Source organism: Dromiciops gliroides, chromosome 2 (genome assembly GCF_019393635.1).
Source record: "Dromiciops gliroides isolate mDroGli1 chromosome 2, mDroGli1.pri, whole genome shotgun sequence".
NCBI classification, from domain to species: domain Eukaryota; kingdom Metazoa; phylum Chordata; class Mammalia; order Microbiotheria; family Microbiotheriidae; genus Dromiciops; species Dromiciops gliroides.
Genome location: NC_057862.1, coordinates 537,433,538 through 537,458,881, shown reverse-complemented (window position 1 = coordinate 537,458,881; position 25,344 = coordinate 537,433,538). Strand labels below are relative to the sequence as shown.

Genomic DNA, 25,344 nt, shown 5'->3' with positions numbered 1-25,344 from the left:
ACACATGTATGTGTGTATACATATGTGTGCATTGTGTCATGCATGTATGGATTATATACTGCATGTGTTTGTAGAACATGTATACATTATATGTGTGAGTGTATATTTATGCACATATATTATGTGTGTATATAGATCCGTATTGTGTATTGCATACATGCATTTATGCATAAAGTATAAAAATGTATGCATAGTATTTATATTATACACACAAACATATCAGCCATTTATGTGTGCATATATGCATATTATGCATATCATGTGTATAAATGTGTGTACATATTATATTGTGCACATGTGTTGTGTTTTATGTGGGTGCACGCATAATCTATAGAGCATGCATGCATATGTGCATTGTTGCATGTATATAACTGTCACGTGTGCACACCTGTGTGTATGGTATATATCACATGTGTGCATATAGTATATTGAATATATGTATATGCATGCATGTGTGTGAGTACATATACACACATACTTTACATACCATGATTCAGAGAAATGCACTTCCATCTATATAAGAACAGAACACAAATTCACCTATTAATGAACTGAGTCCAGTTCAAGCTTACATCATGACGTCCTATCACTAAGGCATCTTCCTCACGTTAAATATCTCAGCACCCACCTACTCACACTAGTTTCCTCCAGTCACAGTTGGCAATGCCATTAAGTCAAAAACAACCCAGACCAGAACTCTCTACATCGAGTCTGTTATTAAATTCTACAAATTAAATTCTTCACATTTTTCAGACCCATACAGCCAAAGCTTTGGTGTCAACATCCAGGACCTAGGCCTATTCATCTCAATTGCATTACTGAAGTGTCCTCATCAAACCCTCCCTCCAGGAACAAGTTCACACCAAGAAGGAAGGATAGAAGGCATGGAGGACAAAAGTAGTTGAGGGAAATTCCTGGGCCTTAGATGATCTTTTCAACAATTCAGGTTGGAGTGGACTGCAGAGGGTGCTGAAGCAAGCAGGTATTGGCTCTCAAGCACCAACTGCTAATTTTTTTTTTTTCAGGGCAATGAGGGTTAAGTGACCTGCCCAGGGTCACACAGCTAGTAAGTGTCAAGTGTCTGAGACTGGACTTGAACTCAGGTCCTCCTGAATCCAGGGCTGGTGCTTTATCCACTGAGCCACCTAACTGCCCCTAAATTTTTTTTTAAAATAATACCTGAGTTCAAATCTGGCCTCAGACACTTAACACTTACTAGCTGTGTGACCCTGGGCAAGTCACTTAACCCCAATTGCCTTACCGGAAAAAAAAAATAATAATATTTTATTTTTTCCAAATTACATGTAAATATAGTTTTCAACACTCACTTTTTGTAAAATCTGAATTCCAAATTTTCCTCCCTCCTTTCCCTCCCCTCCCCCTCCTCTCCCAAAACACAACTGCAAAATTTTCACTGTGAGCACTTACATGTGGGAAATCTCCAAATGCTGTATTTACCACCCCATCACTGCAGAGATGTGAACAAAGAGTTAACTGACTAGAACAGTCCATAAGAATTATGAAATAGGAAGTCAGTGTTTATCAGGCAGTGGCCAGGATGCAGCTGAGAATAAAATATTATCATTAAGGCAGAGAGTGGCGTAGTGGGAAAAGGAGTGGATTTGAATGCTAGCCCTGACCCGAGTGAGGCAGCTAGGTGGACAGATGCTAAACTTGGGAGTCAGAAAGGCTCATGGTATTTTTTCAAATCCCGCCTCAGACACTTAATAGCTATATGACCTTGGGCAAGCTGCCCTGAACTTCTGTTTCCTCATCTATAAAGTGGGCTTAATAAGCGTACATACCTTGAAAAAAAAAAAAAAAGTACATACCTTGAAATGGTTATTGAGAAATTCAGGGGCAGCTAGGTGGCGCAGTGGATAGAGCACCGGCCCTGGAGTCAGGAGTACTTGAGTTCAAATCCAGCCTCAGACACTTAACACTTACTAGCTGTGTGACCCTGGGCAAGTCACTTAACCCCAATTGCCTCATTAAAATTAAAAAAAAAAGAGAGAGAGAAATTCAAATGAGATAATATATGTAAAGTGCTTTGAAAACCTTGAAGCAATAAATGTTAGCTATTGTTCTGAGCAAGTCATATATCTCTCTGGTACTCAGTTTCCTCAACTGTAAAAAGAGGATCTATAAAATTTCTGCTGGGGCAGTTGGGTGGCACAATGTATAGAGTACTAGTCTTGGAATCAGGAAGACTCATCTTCATGAGTTCAAATCCAGCCTCAGACACTTACTAGCTGTGTGACGCTGGGCAAGTCATATAACTCTGCTTGCCTCAGTATGCTCACCTGTAAAATGAGCTTGAGAAAGAAATGGCAAACTAGTGCAGTATCTCTGCCAAGAGAACTCCAAATGGGGTCACAAAGAGTCGGACACAACAGAAAGGGTGTGAGTATTGGAATGATACCCCCTTCTGGGAGGGACATTATGAGCTCTGGCCTTGAAAAGAAACCATCTGACTTTAGCGTCCGGAAGTGACCTTTTCTGGGGTTTCAAAGGTCAGTTCACCATCAAGAAGTGATGTTTGCTCGTGGATCCTGTCAATCAGAGCTACCAGCCAATTAGCTTGGAGCTGTGTGTGTGTGGATGGCCCTGTTTCCGGTTTCACAAGAGGCTTCAGGGAAAATCCAAGGAGGGAGCAGGTCTCTTTCAGTTCCTGACCTCAGCTTGGTGGTCGGATGCTGGGGTCTCTTAGATAGTTAGATGAAGTTTGACTTTTACCTTTCTCTCTCTCCTCACCAACTTCTGATGCACTTTAATAAGTACTTAAAAGTCTAAATTCTGCTAAAGCTTCTCATTTAAGGCGACCACTCATTAGATTTTAGACATTATAGCTAGAATTTTAGGCCCTTACAAGAGCTAAACAGCAACCAAAAAAGTTCCTACTAGCTCTAAATTCTAAGGCACATCCTTAGAAGTATTCTGTATGCAGTAGACACTCGAGAGATGCTTAAATGAATTCTCATTAGCAATTGTGAAAAAAGCCAAAATAAACTCTCCTTGCACCCAGACTAGTGTTAGTCCCATGTGCTATGCATGTTGACTAAAGCAGGAGTCTTAGCCTGTTCAAAAAACTTTCTGTCTTATATTATACACAAAAACTGCAGATGGGGAACCAGAAGGAAAGAGATTTAAAACTAGAGATGTGTGAGGGGGCGGCTAGGTGGCACAGTGGATAAAGCACTGGCCCTGGATTCAGGAGTTCCTGAGTTCAAATCCAGCCTTAGACACTTGACACTTACTGGCTGTGTGACCCTGGGCAAGTCACTTAACCCCCATTGCCCCGCAAAAACAAACAAACAAAACTAGAGATGTGCCTACTTTCAGAAGCATTTTAGCAGAAGGGAATGATAGATTTGGTGCCAAAGCACCTGGGTCCAATTCCCTGCTCTGATACTTGCTACGTAAGTGACAATGGACAGGTAACTAAGGGTACATAATCTCTCTGGGCCTCAGTTCTTTCAGGTGTAAAATGATTTGGCTAAACTGAATGATCTCTATGATTCCTTCCAGTTCTAACAATCTGATCCCTATTTCAGCTTCAAATAAGGTCACACACTTTTAGAAATCTCACTTCCTAAAACAAAGCAGATAGGTGGCAAAGTGGATAGAACATAGGGCCTGGCATCAGGAAGTCTTAAGTTCAAATCTTGCCTCAGACACTTACTAGCTGTGTGATTCCGGGCAAGTCACTTAACCCTGTTTGTCTCAGTTTCCTCATCTGTAAAATGAACTGGATGGAGGCAGCTACATGGCCCAGTGGATAAAGCACCAGCCCTGGATTCAGGAGGTCCTGAGTTCAAATCCAGCCTCAGACACTTGACACTTAACTAAGCTGTGTGACCTTGGGCAAATCACTTAACCCTCATTGCCCCAACAAAAACAAACAAAGATGAACTGGAGAAGGAAATGGCAAACTACTCCAGTAACTTTGCCCAGAAAATCCCAAATGGGATCACAAAGCATAGGATATGACTGAACAACAAAAAAACAACAAATTTACCACCTTCAGAAACTACTTCTGATAATCTCTGAAAAACAATTTTCTCCTGATGTTACAAATTTCATGATGTGATCTCAGCTGATAGGAAAAAGTCTGGCTTTCTTAAAAACAAACATAAATATATAAACACCCAAACATTTTGATACTTCTAGTATCTGAGCTCTCTCTACTGTGGCATGCCTTCTACCAACTCTGTCTTCATAAATAGCTATGACTAAAACAAAACACAACAAAAAATTTTTTTAATCACCTGCCAGTCACTGGCAGGTACTCAACACCTTTCCAAGCTTGGTAGAATCTGCCAGAGCTTATATATTCCACTGATTTAATTCTCCAAGAATTCAGGGTCACCTTTCCATAATGATTAGGAGAGAACTTTAAGGAGAAATACACCCACAAGGCACTAGCAACCAGAATAAAGATTATTAATGGCATTGCTGCATCAAGCTACTCAACTTAGGCGGGAAAATCAGCCACAGCATTTTAAAAAATAAACCCACAGGGCAGCTAGGTGGTGCAGTGGATAGAGCATAGGCCCTGGAGTCAGGAGTACCTGAGTTCAAATCCGGCCTCAGACACTTAACACTTACTAGCTGTGTGACCTTGGGCAAGTCACTTAACCCCAATTGCCTCACTAAAAAAAATAAAATAAACCCACGACTCTCTTGCAATGAGTCACCTAGCGAGAGTTTCCCACAGGGCAATCCTCGTAGGCCATTTTAAAACTCACCAACGTAGGTCCCAATCCACTGATAGCAACACCAGAGAGAAAGTGCAGTTATGTCCAAGCTTTTTCAAAGTCACAAAATCCACACATCTTTTTTTTTTTTTTTTTTTGCAGGGCAATGGGGGTTAAGTGACTTGCCCAGGGTCACACAGCTAGTAAGTGTCAAGTGTCTGAGGCCGGATTTAAACTCAGGTACTCCTGAATCCTGGGCCAGTGCTTTATCCACTGCGCCACCTAGCCGCCCCTGAAACCCACACATCTTAAGAAGTTTTTCAACCAGAGAGGACCCTCTGCAAACACAGGATTAATTTTCTAAAGCCACTATCAACTGTAGAAATGGTACTCGCTAAACAAAGCCCAGTACCAGCTACCAAAAGAACAGGAGGAAACGTAAGTGGTCGTGAAAAAAGTCCCAATTCCCTGAAACAGAAATCCAGATTCCCTGAGAAAAAGGCCAACATTTTAGACTTAAGCCAAGGGTGGAGTATGAGACTACAAAAAACTCTGGCTGGAGAGCATGCTTTGTACTAAAAGGAAATAACAAATCTCATTTCTCTAGCACACTGTAGCCTACAAAAATGCTTTCTCCAAACAATTCTGTGAGCTAGGTACTACAAATAATATTATCTCCATCTTACAGAGGAGGAATCTGAGGGTCAGAAAGATAAAGTAACCCAACTGGGGCCATATAGCCAGTAACTGTCAATGCCATGATTTTAAAAGCTTAGTGCTCTTTACGGGACATCATAAAAACAAACAGTATATAATTAAGCTGTGCACTATAGACAATAAATGGGGTGTTTTTTTTAAAGGCAGTCTTTGGTGACTACTCCATATCTTCTCTTCCTTCATCCACCTTCTGAGCTTCAATTGTCAAATCAGCTTTCAGTAAGTTGAGTAACATATCTACATCTCCAGTCCTGACATTGCCACCGAGTTCCAAGTCCGGCTGCCAGCAGGGCACCTGGATGTTTCGCTGTCTGTACAAACTCAGCATGTCCCTAACTGAATTCAAAAGTAGTCCCCACAAGAGCAATTCCCCACGCCAATATCCCTGCTTTTGACAATGGTTCATGTTTCCATTAGACTCTCTCTTTCCCCAGGTATAGGCAATTAGCCTTAAAATCCAGGCAATTCATCCTTTTATGTCTTCTTACAGATCTGTTCTTTTCCTTTAAAAAAAAATCTCATCATTTCTATTACTTCATAGCAGGACTACTCCTAATCAGAGACGATGAACATTTCTATGCAAGGACGTCACGATGAAAGCTTTATCTTTAGGAAGAAAGGTAGTCTTCCTCTCCCTTTGATATAATATGGTTCCAAGCAGCCATAAAGTCCAGCAGATTCTACCGTGTTGAAATAGCTTTTGATAAAGAGAAGTATGTGTAGAATTATTTTACATATACATACACACACACATATATTTGTGCCTAAAGGTAGCCATTGCTGGGGTTGAGAGAGAGGGGGAAGAAAGTTACTTGATAACTTTATATTTAAAAAGGAATAGTAAGGGGCAGCTAGGCAGCACAGTGGATGAAGCACTGGCCCTGGATTCAGGAGGACCTGAGTTCAAATCCAGCCTCAGACACTTGACTTGCTGTGTGACACTGGACAAGTCACTTAACCCCATATTGCCCTGCCCCCCCCAAAAAAAACCCAAGAAACAAAAAAACAAACAAAAAGGAATAGTAAGTTGTGCATGATAGATTTACATTTTCATGTACCATTATCTTTTTTTCTATTCTACTATGTTATGGAAATACTTGTTTTATTTCTTAAGTTCAGAATAAAATAAATATATGTTTTTAACTTTTAAAAATGAAATAGCGGGGCAGCTAGGTGGCGCAGTGGTTAGAACATTGGCCCTGGAGTCAGGAGGACCTGAGTTCAAATCTGACCTCAGACACTTAACACTTACTAGCTATGTGACCCTAGGCAAGTCACTTAATCCCAATTGCCTCACCAAAAGACAAAAACAAAGACAAAAACAGAAAACCAAAAAAAAAAAAAAATGAAATAGCTTCAAGGAGAGAACAGTTACAGATGTATAGAGATGTATATACTCTCTAGACCTCAGTTCCCTCATCTGTAAAATGAAGGAGTTGGACTAGATAACTTCAACATATCTTCCCAACAACCTTCTAACACTGGTTCTCTTCCAGCACTCGGCTGATGATCCTGTGATATCAATGAAGGAAGCATTTATTAAGCACTTATTATTTGCAAAGTACTATAGGCTAAATGCTAGAGATGCAAAATAGAAAAGTAAGACAGTCCTGCTCTCAAGGAGTTTTCATTCTAACCAAGAAGACAACAGATAGGAAAGGTTTCAGCACCAAGTCAGATAGAAAAGCACCATGATCCTTTGGAAATATAAATACACATATGCATATGTACATATATATGTATGTATTTTGTGTACCTATACACACATACATGTGTGTACATGTGCAAACATATATACATGCACATACACACACAAACCTAGGTTTAGAACTCCTGGCTTAGGATGACTTTACCAAACCAATATGTAGACTGGCTGGCAGTGGTGGTAGTGCTTAGTTGTTGGTTGGTTGTTGTTCAGTTGTTTCAGTCAAGTTTTACTCTTCATGGTCCAGTATGGGGTTTTCTTGCCAAAGATAATGGAGAGGTTTGCCATTTCCTTCTCTAGTTGTTTAAGTCAAACAGAGATTAAGTGACTTGTCCAGGGTTACAGAGTTGGTGAGTATGTGAGGCTGGATTTGAATTCAGGTCTTCCTGACTCCAGGCTCAGTACCCTATCCACTGAGCTATCTGGCTGCCTTTCTGTACACATATGGATGCACACACACACATATCATAAGACATGTGTCTAGAATATTATATATATACACAATAGGATGTCCATATTTCTATATCAAAATAGAAAACTCTTAGAGGGCAGCTAGGTGGCGCAGTGGATAAAGCACCGGTCTTAGATTCAGGAGTACCCAGGTTCAAATCCAGCCTCAGACACTTGACACTTACTAGCTGTGTGACCCTGGAGAAGTCACTTAACCCCCATTGCCCTGAAAAAAAAAATAGATAACTCTGTAGAATTATCTAGATTGATTTGCAGCCTGATATAATGAATAAAGAGCTGGCCTTGGAGTCAGTATGACCTGGATTTAAGTACCAGCTCTGATATATACAAGCTGATGACCAGGGATCGAGTCATTTAACCTGTGTTACAGGCAATTCTCTATGATAGATGTCGCAGAAGAGCTGCTTATCTACATTGGTAGAGAAACTACAGTTTCATCACTGATGAAACCACAGATCCAAACAAGTGGAAAGATCGATGAATTTGCAGTCACAGGACCTGAGTTCAAATTCTGACTCTGACACTATTTTTGCAACTTCATACAAGACATCATCAACAAGCATTTATTAAGTTCCCACTGGGGATACAAAGAAAAACTGAAAATGGTCCTTTCCTTCAAGATCTCTGTGCCTCAGTATCCTCACGTGTATGACTTCTTAACTCCTTTACAATTCTGGGTCTATAACCTTAAATGAGAGAGGAAAAATGAGGAGAGAACAGAAGAGAGATGAAGAGAAGAGAGAAAGAAATAGAGAGGGAGGAGAGAAAGAGCATGGGAGAGGCACAGGGGCACAGAAACACACAGACAATAAGCTAAGTTCTGAGACTCATGCTCCTCTCAGTCACAGAGGATCTCAAAGACCATCTTCTGAGTGACCCAGGGTTTATGATTGTATAAGTCAAAGCCCACTGATGAAGTCACTCATCCTTAAGGTGGGAGGGAGGGTAGATTAGAGGAGTGGCCTGAAATGGGAAGACCAGGTTGGACTCTGTTGTAGAAATTTGAAGTGAGCAAAAAGAATCTGGCATGAGGACAACCTGGGGAAATTCTGGGAGATGTCCAACCCAAGCCCACAGAAGGAAATGGCCCAGTGAAAGTAGAGATTCCATGACAGAGTCACAACCAGTGGGAGCAGAGGAGACCACTGAATTAGAGGCAATGTAGGAATACTCAGCAATAAACATGATTCTGACACGCTGGGCACAAAAAAAGTACCTAATCTGTTTCCCGATTCCAAAGAAATTTTCAGATCTGCACAGTCTAACAACACTTAACAGTATGGATTTGTACAGTTTCATGGAAAGAAAATAAACTCATTTTTAAAACTATCCACTGCAAATGTGCTCAATTGTTATCACAATCTAGACCAATGAAACTTGTGACCACTTATTGTTTTCAACCTGTCATTTATATAATTCCTATTAGAGAGACACAGCCAGAAGCAGAACAGGAATAGACAACGAGCTGGAGCCTAGTGGGTAGAAAAGGAGTAGTCTAAGTTCCAGTATTCTCTTTAGGAAGGGTTTATGGGGGGAAAAACAAAAGGCAAAAGGAAGAAAACCATAAATGATCAAATTCAGTATAGACTGAGGACTTAAGTGGCTTCTAGATACAATTCATCTCTTTTGTTAGACTCCTCCATACTCTTTCCACTGTCAGAAAGGAAAGCAAAAAGCTCAAAGATGCAGTTATCTATCAAGTTAAAAAGAGATACACACACACACACACACACACACACACACACACACACACACGCAAAAGGGTATCCTACTTTCCTTATAGAAAACCAACAGACACAGAAGCTATTCTTTCACTACATGAACAGTCCCTCTTCCCCTAGCTTTTATAATTCATACCTTAATACTGATCACTAGCAATTTTGTCAGTAGTTACAATGAAAAACATTTGTGCCCTGTGGGTCAGAACTTACTGAATAGAGTCACGGCCATCAGCAGATAGGTCGGCAGGCGGGAAGCAACCAGACAAAAAGGAACCCATGGGAAAATAGAAGACTGTAAGTCTCTAATTATCCTTTCTAATTTTGAAGCCATGTGACCGGCCTGGACATCGCACCACTGACCCCCTGTGAGCCAGAGTGCCTCGTGGCTGTACCACAACGGGAGATTCTACCCTTCGACTCATTCATTAAAATATTGTATTACATTATCACGGCGCATTACTTCCTGGCTGATCATCTGCTCTCTGGTCAACATTAACTCTTCCGATCAGTCAAAGCACCTGGGACGATTTAACCATTCATTTCCAGAATCAATTCAGGATTTTATAAGAAGTTGTTTCCTCTGTTACAGCAATTTTTTGATCTGTATTTTCTTCTGTAAGTACTTAGTCCTTCACTGATACCTCACATTTACCTTACTTTATTATTATTTTTTTTTGACCGGGCAATGAGGGTTAAGTGACTTACCCAGGGTCACACAGTTAGTAAATGTCAAGTGTTTGGAGCTGCATTTGAACTCAGGTCCTCCTGAATCCAGGGCAGGTGCTTTATCCACCGTGCCACCTAGCTGCCCCCAGGTACCTTACTTTAAAAGCTGCCTTTGGGGGCGGCTAGGTGGCACAATGGATAAAGCACTGGCCCTGGATTCAGGAGTTCCTGAGTTCAAATCTGGCCTTAGACACTTGACACTTACTGGCTGTGTGACCCTGGGCAAGTCACTTAACCCCCTTGCCCCGTTAAAAAAAAAAAAAGCTGCCTTTGATCACTTGGGACCTTGAAATTTTTAAAAAATCTTTTTGTTGCTGGGGGGATAGGGGTGGGGGTGGGGCAGGGGCAGGGACCCACAGTGTGTATACAGGAACATTCTCACCCAGACAACCAAAGGATAACTAAATCCCAGGCTTAGCATATGTTCCATTATAAGGAAACATAGATGTCTCTGAAGATCTACAGCAAATCTATTACCTTTCCCAATCCCTAAGTTATAGAAGCATACACAGTATTACCTTGATTTCCCAGAATTTTCTAGGGGGAAGAACCCTCACATCAACTTAACAGATGTGGGACCAAAACCTAGGTCTTCTTGGTAGAATGTCCATTCCATTATGCCAAGCTGTCCCCTTTAACTCCAAGGGATACTATTAGCTTCTGCCACTGAAATAACCAGAAATGACAATAATAATAATGATGATGATTATAAAAGAAAGGAACATGATCAAGTCAAAAACAACTTAAAGAATAGTTATCCCTTCCACATTGTGACTTTCCGCATCACAGTTTTGATATATCACTAGTTGGCATAAGAAATTAAACAGGAATTTGGGGGGAGTTTTGCAGAAGCCTCAGATAACACATGAAGGCAACAAATGACACAAAAAAAGTTTAGAAACTCAGAAATGCATAAATATATGTATAGTATTGTACAATCTCAACCCAAATCTTACAATAAGGTACCGTAAACACCCCATAAAAAAAAAAAGAAAAAAAAAGACATCTTTTCTGGTACAAATGGAGGGCCAAAAAAACGTATGTGGATTTTCCAGATCACAGGAGCACTAACCCCTGTGATGTGGAAGGGATGATTATACTCACACTCACCTGACCTGTCAACTTGGACTAAGACAAAAAGAAGAAAGTGGAGTTGTTGAAAGTCAATCAGGGGAGCAGCTAGGTGGCACAGTGGATAGAGCACCGGCCCTGGATTCAGGAGGACCTGAGTTCAAATCCGGCCTCAGACCCTTGACACTTGTTAGCTGTGTGACCTTGGGCAAGTCACTTAACCCCAATCGCCTCACCAAAAAAAAAAAGTCAATCAGGTAGTACAGTGGATAAAGCACTGGCCCTGCATTCAGGAGGACCCGAGTTCAAATCCAGCCTCAGACACTTGATATGTACTAGCTGTGTGACCCTGGGCAAGTCACTTAACCCTCACTGCCCCACAAAAGAAAGAAAGTCAATCAGCCAGTCAACCAACATTTATTAGGCACCTACTATGACCCAGGCACTGTGCTAAGGCTGGGAATACAAAAAAGGCAGAAAACAAATAGTGCCTGATCTCAAAGAGCTCATAGGGTAATGGCTTCTAAATGAAAAACTAATGAAAACCATTAAACCTAAATGAAGAATTCTCTCTACTCCAGAAGACAGCTTGGCATAGTAGAAAAAATATGGTCTCTGGATTTTAGAACTTGGGTTTGCTATTTATTAGCTGTGGGACTTTGGGCTATCCTCAAAGCAAAGTTAGGCTTTGGTTTCCTTACCTGTAAGGGGAAGGGATTAGTCCAGATGACCTGTAAGGTCCTTTCTAGCTATAGCATTTATGATCCCATTAATAATAATAACAACCCCTGACATCTGTATAGAACCCTTGGGAAGAATATCTGCCAGATGAGCTAATATGGAAGACAGTAAGCAAGCAGTAATGGTGGAGTATTACAATGCATCTCCACATTCCTGACTTTGTTGGTAGTTGGATTTTTTGTCTCTTGTTTTAGGATCTTTTATTATTGACTGCAGAAGAACCTTTCCAGTCTCAAGAAATAAAAAGAGCACAAGTTTCCACTCTTCACCGTCTCCTATGGCCTACTCCAAAACATCCCAAGGATTAAGCATTTATACATCAAACAGCATACACGGGACAGATCAAGGCAAATGAATTCTTCTCCTAACATCCCTCCCCAAACACAGCACAGTAACACCTACTGAAATGTTTGAGTCTCTCTCCTCCTGAGTTTGGCATCACTGCTGTGGACAAGAGGGCCTTCATATGTTCCTGGTCCTCTCATCATTTTCAGGTGGCTGCCACGTCAGCTGGTAATTTACAGCTGAAGCCAGGCCTTCTTACCGTTTTTTGTGTCACTTTAGTGAAACCTATGTACCCTTTATCAGAATAATATTTTTTAAATGCTTAAAAACAAAAAACTGAAAAGGAAACAATTGCATTGTGATAATAATCAAAATGGGTTTTTTTAAATCAAGTTCCTGGACCCTTGGTGAAGAACACCTGTTTTAGGATGACTTTATCAAACTAATACCAGGAGAAAGGAAAAAAAAAATGCCTCCCAATACTTAAACAAAGGCTAACATAATTGGGGTGATTTTTTATCAGTGAATCCCATTCCATCTGTCTTTCACAAAAAAAAAAAAAAAAGCTCACCATCCTAAGAATAGTGTGACTGATTTAAAAAACAAAACAAAACTTGAATTGCACATATATCCATGACTGTACATAATTTTAGGATTACTGATTGAAAGGTGGAGAATGCCTTAGATAGAATTCCTTGCCCAATAGCCCAACTACTTCATTTTACATATGAGAAACTGAGGCCCAGAGAGATTCAGTGATTTTTTCCAGGGTCACAAAGTAAGAAGTGGTCTGGAATACCAATCAGCCTTATCTCCCAGTACTTTCCTACAAGTGGGTTGTGATGCTGTCAAACTGGACTACTTGTCAGTCTCTAACCTTCTGCTTCTGCACCTTTGCTCATACCACTCCCTCCCCCTAGCATGCCCTCCCTTTCTATCTTTACCTATCAAATTCCTACCTCCTTCAAGTCTGGTTCAAATGCCACTTCTTCTAATGAAGCCTTTCTGAATCCTCACATTTAAAAGGAATCTTGTCATCTGCTGAACTCACATAAAACACTATTTACCTTTCTAATGACATTTACAACATACTTCCCAATATCATGGTTACATAAAACCATGCCTTTTCTCTCCTACTAAATTCTAGTCCCCTTGAAAATAGAAATTCTGCCTTTCAAAGTTTTCGTATCCACCCTAACTCATGCCAAGTATACCAGGTTCTCAAATATGTTCTGAATTAATCTTTAATTAATTTAAATTAATTTGATTAATTTAAATTATGTTTAATTAATTACATTTCATTAAAATACTGCTTCAAATGTGTATAAATTGTCAGTCTTTAAAATCTGCAAATTGGTTTACTTCTCATGAGCAGGATACTTCTAGGATCACAGGATTATAGATTTAGAGCTAAGAACTGATTTTAGAGAGACTGAAGCTCAGAAAAGTTTAGTGACTTGCCCAAGATCACACAGGTAGTGAGTGGCCAAGCAAGGATTTGAACCCAGGACCTTTAACTCCAAAGCTAATAGTCTTTTTACATCATCTAACTGCCTCCCAAAAAAGGGCAGGTTAGAGCTGCAAAGAGATCTCTGATTTGATTTTTTTGGCATCCAGTAAATCTTTACTCCTGTTTAGTATTGTGAATTTCTTTCCCCCAAATCAGTCTTTCCAGGACTGTATTCCTTGTACCCCAATCCCCAAGAAATGTTTGTCATTCTTGCACCATGTTTCAAGTATCTCTGATGAAACAGTCTTCTAAGTTATCTTTCTCAACTGCTCCTGATGCTCATCACCATAGCATAGTTGGGTCTGCATTTCACTTATGAAGTTATCATATTTTTAAGAAAGAAAAAAGCACATCACATCGCTGTGAGGGTTACAGATTGTTCCCTGAACATCTCTCAAGACTCAATAATAGGGTGCAGAAGATTGAAAGCTGGCTTTAAAGCCAGGAAGAAGTAGGTTCAGGTCCTGTCTCAAATGCATGCTGTCTGGGTGACCCTGGAACTCTCCATGTCCTAGCCAACTATTTTTTAATTTAAAAAAATTTTTTTTTTTTTTAGTGAGGCAATTGGGGTTAAGTGACTTGCCCAGGGTCACACAGCTAGTAAGTGTTAAGTGTCTGAGGCTGGATTTGAACTCAGGTCCTCCCGACTCCAAGGCCAGTGCTCTATCCACTGCACCACCTAGCTGCCCCCCTAGCCAACTATTGAAGTATGTAAGAGAAGGTGACAACCTGTATTGGTAAAGGTAGCTTTTTCACCAGGGAGTCTCCTATAATGAAATTATAGGCCCAGTCCCTAACTTTAGTCTAGTATCTCACAAAGTCCACTACAAAAATCTTTAACTGATCTACTCTATCAACCTAACAAGATAGAAAAGCAAGACAGTCTCAGTAGGGAGCCAAGAATGTGAGGAAATGGGTTTTCTTCCAGAATCTGCCACCAAATTATCACGTCATTTGTTTGTTCACTCACTTAACCGCCCCCTGCCTCAGTGACTACAATGCAAGGAGATGAAGCCTATAGAGCATTCATGGGAAAGGTGCTATGTCACCATCTATAACTGCAAAAGCACTAGCATTCTTGTTTTTAAATCAGCTAGACTAAAAAAAAAAAGAAAAAGAAAAAATTTTTAGTCTAGTTCCTGCTTTGGACATTGGAAATAAATTCTTTATAGACATCTGTTGAATTGAACAACTAAACTTCTATAAAATATGACGCTTCTATAAAAATGTATTTCATTTTCAAAGAATGATATATTAGATACATACGGGACCTGATAGTCTAAGATCCATCCAGTCCCCTCCCCCCTCCATCTTGCAGTTACAGAAGTTCAGGGCCAGAGAAGGAAAGGAGCATGTCTAAGACCAGACAGGCAGTATCAGATTTACTGATGGGGAGGAGTTGCTAAACTGGGAGAGATGATGAACATGTTAGATGACAAGAGGCATGACTTTAAAAGATCTCAACAAGCTATAATGTTAGAGATACAAATGTTGCAGTCTTAAACTTGGATTTTAAAAAATAGCTTCTCTCATACAGAAGAGAGGAGGTTTGACAAGACAGCAATTCATCTGAAAATGATATGGGAAGTCTAATGGATGGCAAAGGCCCAATGAAAGTGTAATACTGCAGCAAAAACAAGCTACTGTGCTCCTAAGCTGCATTAAGGAGTCCCAGTGCCCAGAAATACAGTCCTACTGTCCTCTGCCCTAGTCACATTCTCTCTGGAATACTGGGGACCACATTTTATGCGAATAAGTAGAGTGTCCCCTGGAGGACAGCCAGGATCGTGACCTACATAAATGTAGTCGTGTCACATAAGGATAGGCTGGAAGAATTGGGAATGTCTCCCTTGAAGAAAAAAAAGGCTTAGGGAAAGGAGGTTAATTTCAAATATCATTTGGAAGAGGGATTGGACTTCTGGTGTTCAGTCCCAGATGGCAAAACTAGAAGCAGTCAGTGTAAGTTATACAGGCTCAATGCAAGGATTAAATGTTCTAATGAGAGCCATCCAAAAAGAGGAATATGCTGCTTCAGAAGGTAGTAGATTTTCCCCACTTCCTTATGGTCTACATGAAAAAGATGAATAGCACTTCTTAGGTATGTTACAAGGGGGGTTGAAGTTGGGGGGATAGGGATTCTTGTTCAGGACAGAAGGTTGGAATAGATCAGAGGCAGCAAAAACATGCATGTGACCTACAACGCTCCCAAAGGCACTCTGAACCAGATCAAAATGCAATTGGAAATATTTAGCAAGAGAATTAAAATCACAAGGAAACATAGATAACATTACATTTAAAACTAAGACAGTAATGCAGCCAATGGCAATCTTTATGAATATTTGGGTAACCCCTGTTCTTATTAGAGTTTGACCTCAGAGGCTCCTCCTAATTCTGAGATTCTACAAAGTGGCAGAACTAAGATTTGAACACTCCCAATCTAGAGCTCTTTGCACTACTGCTGGGATACATCTGCTGGTTAAAATCAAAGCAGCATTATCAATGGATCCCAAGAGCAGAGATTGAGTACCATTTACATAGGCCCAGCTTCTTGGTTTTATAGTCAAGGAATCAGGTAGTACTTGGCTGAACCCAGGTTCCCTGACATGATATCACCTTGCCTGCCTCCCAAAGGCAAAAAGGCATAACTCATTAAAATACTAGCCTCCCAATATTGCTTTGAGGTGAAATGACTTCTCTCCCCATTTTACAGATGAGGAAACTGAGGCACAAAACAGCACATAGCTGCAAACACCACTTTGAAGTGAGGGGCCACCTTTTGTCTTTCTTTGTATCCCCAGCACTTAGCACAGTGTTTGGTAAATAGTGGGCAGCTGGGTGGTAAAGTGGATAGAGGCTGGGCCTGGAGTCAGGAAGACCTGAGTTCAAATTTGACCTCAGACACTTAGCTTAATGAGCTGTGTGACTCTGGGCAAGTCACTAAATTTGCCTCAGTTTCCTCATATGTAAAATGAGCTGAAGAAGGAAACAGCAAACCACTCTAGTATCTTTGCCAAGAAAACCCCAAAAGGGGCCATGAAGAATAGAACACAACTGAAACAACTCAACAACAAAAACAACATCTACCAACACCATTGGTAAATGAGAGGCACTTAAATAAAATGCTTATCAACTGACTGACTAGTTACTAGGGCCAGGACTTGAACCCAAGTTATCTGCCTCCACAGCCAGTGCTTCTTCTACTACGATATATTGCCCTCTCCAAAACAAAGGCTCTAGTCTTCCTCTCCTGCTGACCCTCCTTAGAATCCTGTGAGGTCAATGGATCCAAGACAACAAATGGAGAAGACGGGCAGACAGATGGAACCAGGAATATGGGTATTTTAACTTTCTCAGAGCTCTCACGTTTATGTTTCAGACAGTCTCAATTTCACAAAATTTGTTGAAGATGGTAGCTGTGGGTATGTCTGTTCTGATTTGTAGCACCTGGGTCCCAAGCATTCTGGCCCAGGGAGGGGGCCTCTCAGTGTCATTGTCTCATTCCCCTTTCCTGGCTCCACGTGTCTACTTCCTAAGCCCTACAGAGGAATGCTTTAATGCAGGCAAAATAAAAGGCCTGCTCATTGATTTCTTTAAAAATTCATGGAAACATCTATATTAATGATTTGGTAAACTTTTTTTTTCTTTAAAAACATGCATACATCAACTCTGAATTTAAGCTACTTAAAGCTGAACTTTTAAAACCAGAAAGATCCACAGACCCAGAACCTGAGAAAATATCAGGTAAAAGCTAAAAAAGAAAAAAATATATAAATTAAAAGATAATATAGTGGAAAAAGCACTAGGCTGAAAGTCAAGAGTTTGGGGAGGTCTTTGAATGGACTTTCCCTTTTTGGCTGCATTAACAGACTGATTGATCAGGGAAATGCTGCAGACAAAAAGGTATAATTGGATTTCATCAAGGCATTTGACAAAGTCTCTGAGAATATCTTTGTGAATAAGATGAAGAGAAGTAGGCTAGACAATAGTAAATTTTGGTGGGCTCTGAACAATAAGACTCAAAAGACTTTTGATTAATGGATCGATGTCAACTTGAATGGAGACTCAAGTGGAACTTCAAAGGGCCATGCCCATGAGCCTATTCTGTAATAGTACTAACAGATACAGACGAAGATATAGGTGGCATTCTTATCAAATGTGGCAGTAACACAGAATACAATGGACTGGGTCTAATAAAATAAAATGTAATAAAATATAATTAATTTTAGTTTTAAAATTTAATTATACAAGGATAAAAAAAGGGAGTAATTGGGTTAGATGGAAGACCATGTAATAAAAACCTGGTAGTGTGATGTGGCAAACAAAAAAGCTAATTTAATCTAAGACTATCTCTATTAACATAGTCTTATTAATATAGGAGGATAATGTCCAGAATGAGAAAGACATGTACTCTGTCCTGATCAGAGCACAACTAGAATACCATATTCGGTTCTTGGGGGACACATTTTGGGAATGACTCTGATAAGTTAGATCACATGCAGAGGGATGTGATAACTATATTTATATATCTAAAAGGCTGTCAAATTGAAGTCAGATTAAACTTGTTTTGTGTATCCCCAAAGGAAAGAAGTAGGACAAATCAATATAAGTCATAAAGAGATAAAAAAAAATCTTCCTAATAACTGAAGCTGTCCCCAATATGGAATGAGTTGCCTCAAGAGGAACAGCGTATGTTCCTTGAAATTGAAATGCAGAGTTTGGATGGCCTCTTGGAGAAAACAGAGTAGGAAGAATTTGTGTTTCAGGTAAGGAGTTGAATTAGATGACACTTGACTTCACAGTTCTGTATTCTATGGTTCTGTGACTTGGGTTCTAGTCCTGGCTCCACTAAGTAACTATTGGGCATGTCACTTCTCCTAATATAAATCTTGCCTTCCTTATCTGTAAAATGAGAGGCAGGGCAAAGTGCTCCAGCACTAAAGTCAGAGGAGGATTGTTTCATGTGGGACACTGGGCAATTTACTAGGCAACTAACCTCCCTGGGCCTCAGTGTCCTCATCTGTAAAATGAGGGGGGTGAAATTAGATAGCCTCAAAGGTAGCCCCTAGTTCTAGCTCTCTGATTCAGTTACTCTATAATAGGGGTGGGAGTAGATGATCACTAAATTGTCTTAGCTCCTCCATCACTAGCACCACATGTGTGTATGTAAATATATACGTTAGTGACATTAGGAAATCTGAGTAAGATGTGTGTGAGAAAGAAGGATGGGAGAGAGAGACAGAGAAGAGAGGGGGGAGAGGAGAGGAGAGGAGAGGAGAGGAGAGGAGAGGAGAGGAGAGGAGAGGAGAGGAGAGGAGAGGAGAGGAGAGGAGAGATTCCAGTTTTTAAATGTTTTGGCAGCTTTAAACTGTACCCTAGTTTCAATTTTCATGTCTTGCTTCCACAAACTCAAAAGATTTCATATACTTTAGTAAATTATCAGATCTCTTAGAGAGAGTTGCCACCACTTTCAAACACACACACACACACACACACACACACACACACACACACACACTGATTCTATAAGTAGTTAAGCTACCCACTGCTGAAAGAATTTAACAAGCAGTTGGATGACCACCTGTCAGGGGTGTTGTTGAAAGGATGCCTATATTGGGTGAACAGTTGCACTAAATGACCTTTAAGATCCCTTTCAAGTCTGAGATTCTATGGAACATTCTTAAATGGATTGACAGAAGCATATGTAGCCACGTACTCTTGCTCCTGGTTTTCTGACTTATCTAGGGAACTGCTTCATGTCCCAACACTCTACTGTTGACCGTTCCTTTTTGTTATGGCTTTGTAGCAATAAATTTAACCTATTCAACTTGATGCTGGAAAACCTTGCCTCAATAACTCTTCAGTCTTTACCTTAAACAACTCCATTTATCCCAGAAAACCAAGTTGTCCCACATACTGGGCAGGCTAACTTGCAAACACTGCTTGTGGATATTTATCAGACATCACCTGACAAGAAGATACACTGAAACAAGAGGGGTCAAACATGTGGCCCATAGGTCACATTTGGCACACAACACTTCTAAGTGTGGCCAAAACCAGATTAAAAAGAAATTAGGAAATACTTAACTAAACAAAAATACAAGAAAACTTAAATAACATTACATTTTAAAACTTAAGTCAACATGTGGCCCAGAGGGATTCTTATGGATGATTTAGTAACTATTTTTTTTTTTTGGTGAGGCAATTGGGGTTAATTGACTTCCCCAGGGTCACACAGCTAGTAAGTGTTAAGTGTCTGAGGCTAAATTTGAACTCAGGTCCTCCTGACTCCAGGGCTGGTGCTCTATTCACTGCGCCACCTAGCTGCCCCACTATTTTTATTTTAGTTTGACAACACTGCACTAAAAAAAAAAAAATAGTAGGGAAGGGAAAGGAATAATCATTTATTAAGTACCTAGTGGTGCCAGCCACTATGTTAAGCACTTTAAAAAAAACAACACTGAGTTCAAATCCGACCTCAGACACTTGACACTTACTAGCTGTGTGACCCTGGGCAAGTCACTTAACCCTCATTGCCCCGCCAAAACAAAACAAAACAAAACAAAACAAAACAAAACAAAACAAAAAAACAACAACAACAAACAAATATCTCATTTGGGACTTACAACAACTCTGCAAGTTAGGGACCATTACTATTCCCATTTTACAGTAGAGGAAACTGAGGCAAATAAGAGGTCAAGTGACCTGCTTAGGGTCACAAAGCTAGTAAGTGTCTGAAGTTGGATTTGAACTCAGGTCTCCCTAACTTCATGCCCAGTATTCTATCCACTCAGTCACCTTGCTGTCTTTTTTCATTCCAATATGTTCTCCTTTTTCACTTTCTAATTAAGCAGCTTGAACATCAACTTGTAAAAGACTTCTGTACTTTCCCATGTTGACTTGACAAAGGATTCAGTGAAAATGATTAAACTCTTTGAGAGTGGCTCAATGGGTCAATAAGTAGAGACTAAAAAATGGGTTCCAAAGAGAACTGTCTGTCACAGGTCAAATTAATTACCTAATAATCAACTCCATTTCCCCTATCAAAATACACACTAAAAATGCTATCACTTACTAATTCTGTATCATTGACCATATTTTTGTGGTTTAAGGAACTAGGGATGGGGAGAAAGAGATCTGGACTTGTGAATTCACTGGTTTTAGGGTAATCCTGGGGCAGAAACACCATCCACAAAATTGATTACAATTCTCATAGCATTCAGAAGTAGCCCATCATTTGGTGACCATATCAAGTCAAGTCAACAAGCATTTACTAAGGGTCTATTACATGCCCTGGACTATGCTAAGTGCTGGAAATACAAAGAAGGGTGAAAACAATCTTCCTCAAGGAGGGTCAAGATTCAGGACTCAAACAGTTCTTCCTAAATCTAAGACCAACCTTCTATTGCTTGCACCATAAAACCTTTCTTTTTTTTCTATGAGACACACACTTATTACTTTATAAATACATTACATAAACTTGTAAAATGCAGTTTCCTTTTTTGTTTTGTTTTGTTTTGTTTTTTTTGCGGGGCAATGGGGGTTAAGTGACTTGCCCAGGGTCACACAGCTAGTAAGTGTCTGAGGCCGGATTTGAACTCAGGTACTCCTGAATCCAGGGCCGGTGCTTTATCCACTGCGCCACCTAGCCGCCCCTGCAGTTTGCTTTTTTTAACATTCACTTTTGAAAATTTTCAGTTGTGTATTCTTTCCCTCCCCCACCTATTGAGAAAACAAGTAATATGAGTCCCATTTTCCAGGAATCCATGCAAAACATTTCCATATTAGCCATGTTACCCCCCAAAAGCAAGAAAAATATAGTTTAAAAAAAATATATCCCAGTCTATAGTCAGAGTTTATCAGTTCCCCATCTGGAGGTGGACAGCATTTTTTCATCATGAGTCCTTTAGAATTATTGTATTGATCAGAACAGTTAAGTCTTTCACAGTTGATTATCATTTGTAATATGGCTGTTACTGTGTAAATTGTTTTTCTGATTCAGTTTATCTAAGTCTTCCCAGATTTTTCTGAAACCAAACTCTTCGTCATTTCTTTTTTCTTTTCTTTTCTTTTTTTTTTAAATGAGGTAATTGGGGTTAAGTGACTTGCCCAGGGTCACACAGCTAGTAAGTGTTAAGTGTCTGAGGCTGCATTTGAACTCAGGTACTCCTGACTCCAGGGCCAGTGCTCTATCCACTGCGCCACCTAGCTGCTCCCCTTCACCATTTCTAACAGCACAATAATATTCCATTTTAATCATACTCCACAACTCGTTCAGCCATTCTCCAAGTGATGGGCATCCCCTCGATTTACAATTCTTTACCACCACAAAGAGAGCTGCTATAAATATTTTTGTACATATATGTCCTTTTTTCTTTTTCCTATATTTCTTTAAAATACAGACCTAATAGCAGTATTGCTAGGTCAAAGGGTAATACCTTTCAAACATCATTTATAACCCTACCCATATTTATAATATGATCATCATGTAAGGTTGTCTCTATGGTATGAGACTGATTAAAAAAGTCACAATGTGGAGGGGGGAAGGGCAGCTAGGTGGCACAGTGGATAAAGCACCAGCCCTGGAATCAGGAGGATCTGAGTTCAAATCCGGCTTCAGACACCTGACACTTACTAGCTGTGTAACCCTGGAAAAGTCACTTAACCCTTACTGCCCCACAAAAAAAAAAGAAAAAAGTCACAATTAAAGTCTTATGATGCAGAGCTGATCTGCAGAAAGTCTTGCTTTAAAAAAAAAAAAACACCTTAAAGTGTTTTCTCTCTCTACTTACCCTTTCTTAGTTCGATGCCTACAATTTAAGGACTTCAAATCAATTTTAAAACATTGATCACTGTGAGTGTTATCCCCTCTGCCCCTTCTGAGTGTAAATGGTAAAGAATACCTGGAGCACAGAGAGACAGATCTCAAGAGGAGGAAGACAGAGAATTGGCCTTTACAAGAGGAGGACATTTATTCCTAAATAATTGATGGTTGTGCAATTTGGCAGGGATTGTGAACAATTTTCCTCGACTAAAGACTTGCTCCAATGCTTCATCATAAAGAAATGGGTTCTCAAAGGCCATGCCAAGGGCACTGGAGACGCAGCAGGCCCTATTATGCTGAAAAGTCTTCCAGTACTCCCCAGGAACAGATTCTATTTCTGTTTCTGTCTTCCAAGAACCAACCTAGCCAAATTCAGAGTCTCATCCACAGAAGCATGGTCACAAGGAGACTTTTTTTTTTTTGGGGGGGGGACACGTTGGAAAGGAGAACTCAAAGCAATTCACAAAGACTATCTGCCAAGGCACAGGGGAGTTCCAATCTACACCGGTGAACCTACACAGAAGAAATCACTGATCTTCTAAAGTGTGAACTGTTTTCTTCTGTGGTTCATTAAGAAGAATTCTGGATTTAGTGTCCAACAGTTCAAATCATAGTTAAGTGTTGATGCTGTGAGAAAGTGACTGACCAACAGCCATATACCTGGCCTCCGAGGCAAGATCATACTTAGAGCTAGAAAGAATCTTATGAATTAAGAATCACAGGATTTAAGAGTTAGAAGGAGACTTAACTGCCACCTAATCCGGCCCCCCTTGTTTTAGCGATAAGAAAACTGATACCCACATAAATTCAATGATTTTCCAAGTTTCTTAGCCAGAATTTCAACACAGGTCCTCAGACACCAAATTAAGTGTCCTTTCTACTGTACCGTGCTGTCTCTATTATGTAACTTGTAATTTATCTCCTAGGTAGACCCTAAAAGTTTTCCTCAACTTATCTGACTCTCTGAACATTTGTTGTCATTGTTCAATTGTTTCAGTCACATCGGATTCTTTATGACACCATTTCGGGTTCTCTTGGCAAAGATACTAGGACGGTTTGCCATTTCATTCTCCGGTTCATTTTTATAGATGAAGAAACTGAGGCAAACAGGATTAAGTGACTTGCCCAGGGTCACACCACCAGTAAGTGTTTGAGGCCAGATAGGGGCAACTTTAAAAGGCATCATTTAACATCTTATCTTGCCTAGAACCAGGTCATCAAGCTACTCTGCACTCATTTCCAAACCATGCCCCTTGCTCCTGGCCATCTCCCTTATCCCCCATGCCACAGGAACTCTGACTGTGTCCCTAGAAACCTGGACATTGATAGGTAAGCTTCCACCTCATCTTTCCCCAAACTAGTCTATCATGCCACCTTCTAGACATAGCCAAACAATGCTAACATGTGTACCCCAAGACCTTTCTAGCTCCATTTTATATATTGTCTTCTCATTAGGATTTTAGCTCTTGAGGACAGGAACTGTCTCACTTACTTGCATTTCTATCCCTCATGCTTACCAACAGTACCTGGAACATAATAAGCACCTAATAAATGCACTTTAATTTATTCAAAGGGCAGTTAGGTGGCACAGTGGATTGAGTATCAGACCTGGAGTCAGGGAGACTTTTCTTCCTGAGTTCAAATCTGGCCTGAGAACCTTACTAGCTATGTGACCCTGGGCTAGTCCTTAACCCTGTTAGCCTCAGTTTCCTCATACGTAAAATAAAAAACAACTCTATCACTGCCAAGAAAACCTCAAAAAGACTAAACAAGGGGCAGCTAGGTGGCACAGTGGATAGAGCACCGGCCCTGGAGTCAGGAGGACCTGAGTTCAAATCCGGACTCAGACACTTAATACTAGCTGTGTGACCCTGGGCAAGTCACTTAACCCCAATTGCCTCACCAAAAAACAAAAACAAAAACAAAAACAAAAACAAAAACAAAAACAAAAACAATTCATTCAAAGTCTCATATTTAGAACATCTATTCTACTGCATACTCATCATAAATAAACATTTGTTCAGTGCCCACTTACAAGTGGCAGTCCAATGCAATCCACCCACCTATCATTCTCTCCAATGTTGCCACTGCTGCCTAAATAGTCTTTCCACACCCCCTTCTGAAAAGTGCTTTTCAATGGGCCCTTTTCCTGACAAAAACCCAGATTGTTCTTTCATCATTTATATCATCAGAAACTGGCAAAATATACTTTGACTTCCCACCTCCTGAATTCTCAGTGAGAAAATGGTAGCGACAAAACATTGCAATATACAGGAGATGGAGAAAGAAAGTGTTACCTTCCCCAGAAAGCCACCTCAGGGGCTCCCTTTCTGTAGACAGTGTCATCAGCATCATTTGTCCCATTGGTGATCTCTCCAGGGTAGCCCATTATTATCCCACCATCAGCAGAGACGCTGAGGACATCTTGCTGTGGCCCTGAAGTCCTCTCTAAGAACTGACTGCCTTCTTTGATGCGCTGTTGGATCATAGGCGTGAGAGGCATTTCAAAGCTGAAATAGCTATCAGGTTCTGAATATAAAGTCTCCAGTGACTCCGCGCTATAGTATAAAGAAGTATTATCCAAAATGGTTTCAAATTGGGAGCTGTACACATCAGTTGAATCCTCTGTATACCCAGGCCCCAGAACATCATCTTCTTCTCTGGTTGATTCCTCTTGCTCAATGATCCTGGGGGGAAAAACAAAGAGTTAACATTTTTAGTAATCCATTAAAAAAAAAAAATAAAGTATTATGCAGTACACCACAGTATAAATGAATACATTCTGAAAAAAAATAATAGATGAAATCCTTAGACACTTTTAATGATATGCTGTGTGGGGAAGGGAGATATAAAATGCTTAAAAAATAAAAATGCTTACA

General features: G+C 40.2%; 1 protein-coding gene across 1 annotated transcript in view; it reads right to left on the bottom strand.

Moving 5' to 3' along the window:
* PSD3 (pleckstrin and Sec7 domain containing 3) overlaps positions 1 to 25,344 on the bottom strand; it is a 538,748-nt gene that overhangs the window by 371,840 nt on the left and 141,564 nt on the right. Inside the window, 1 exon segment of the mRNA XM_043989192.1 lies at positions 24,763 to 25,152. Coding sequence (XP_043845127.1) covers positions 24,763 to 25,152 — 390 coding nt within the window.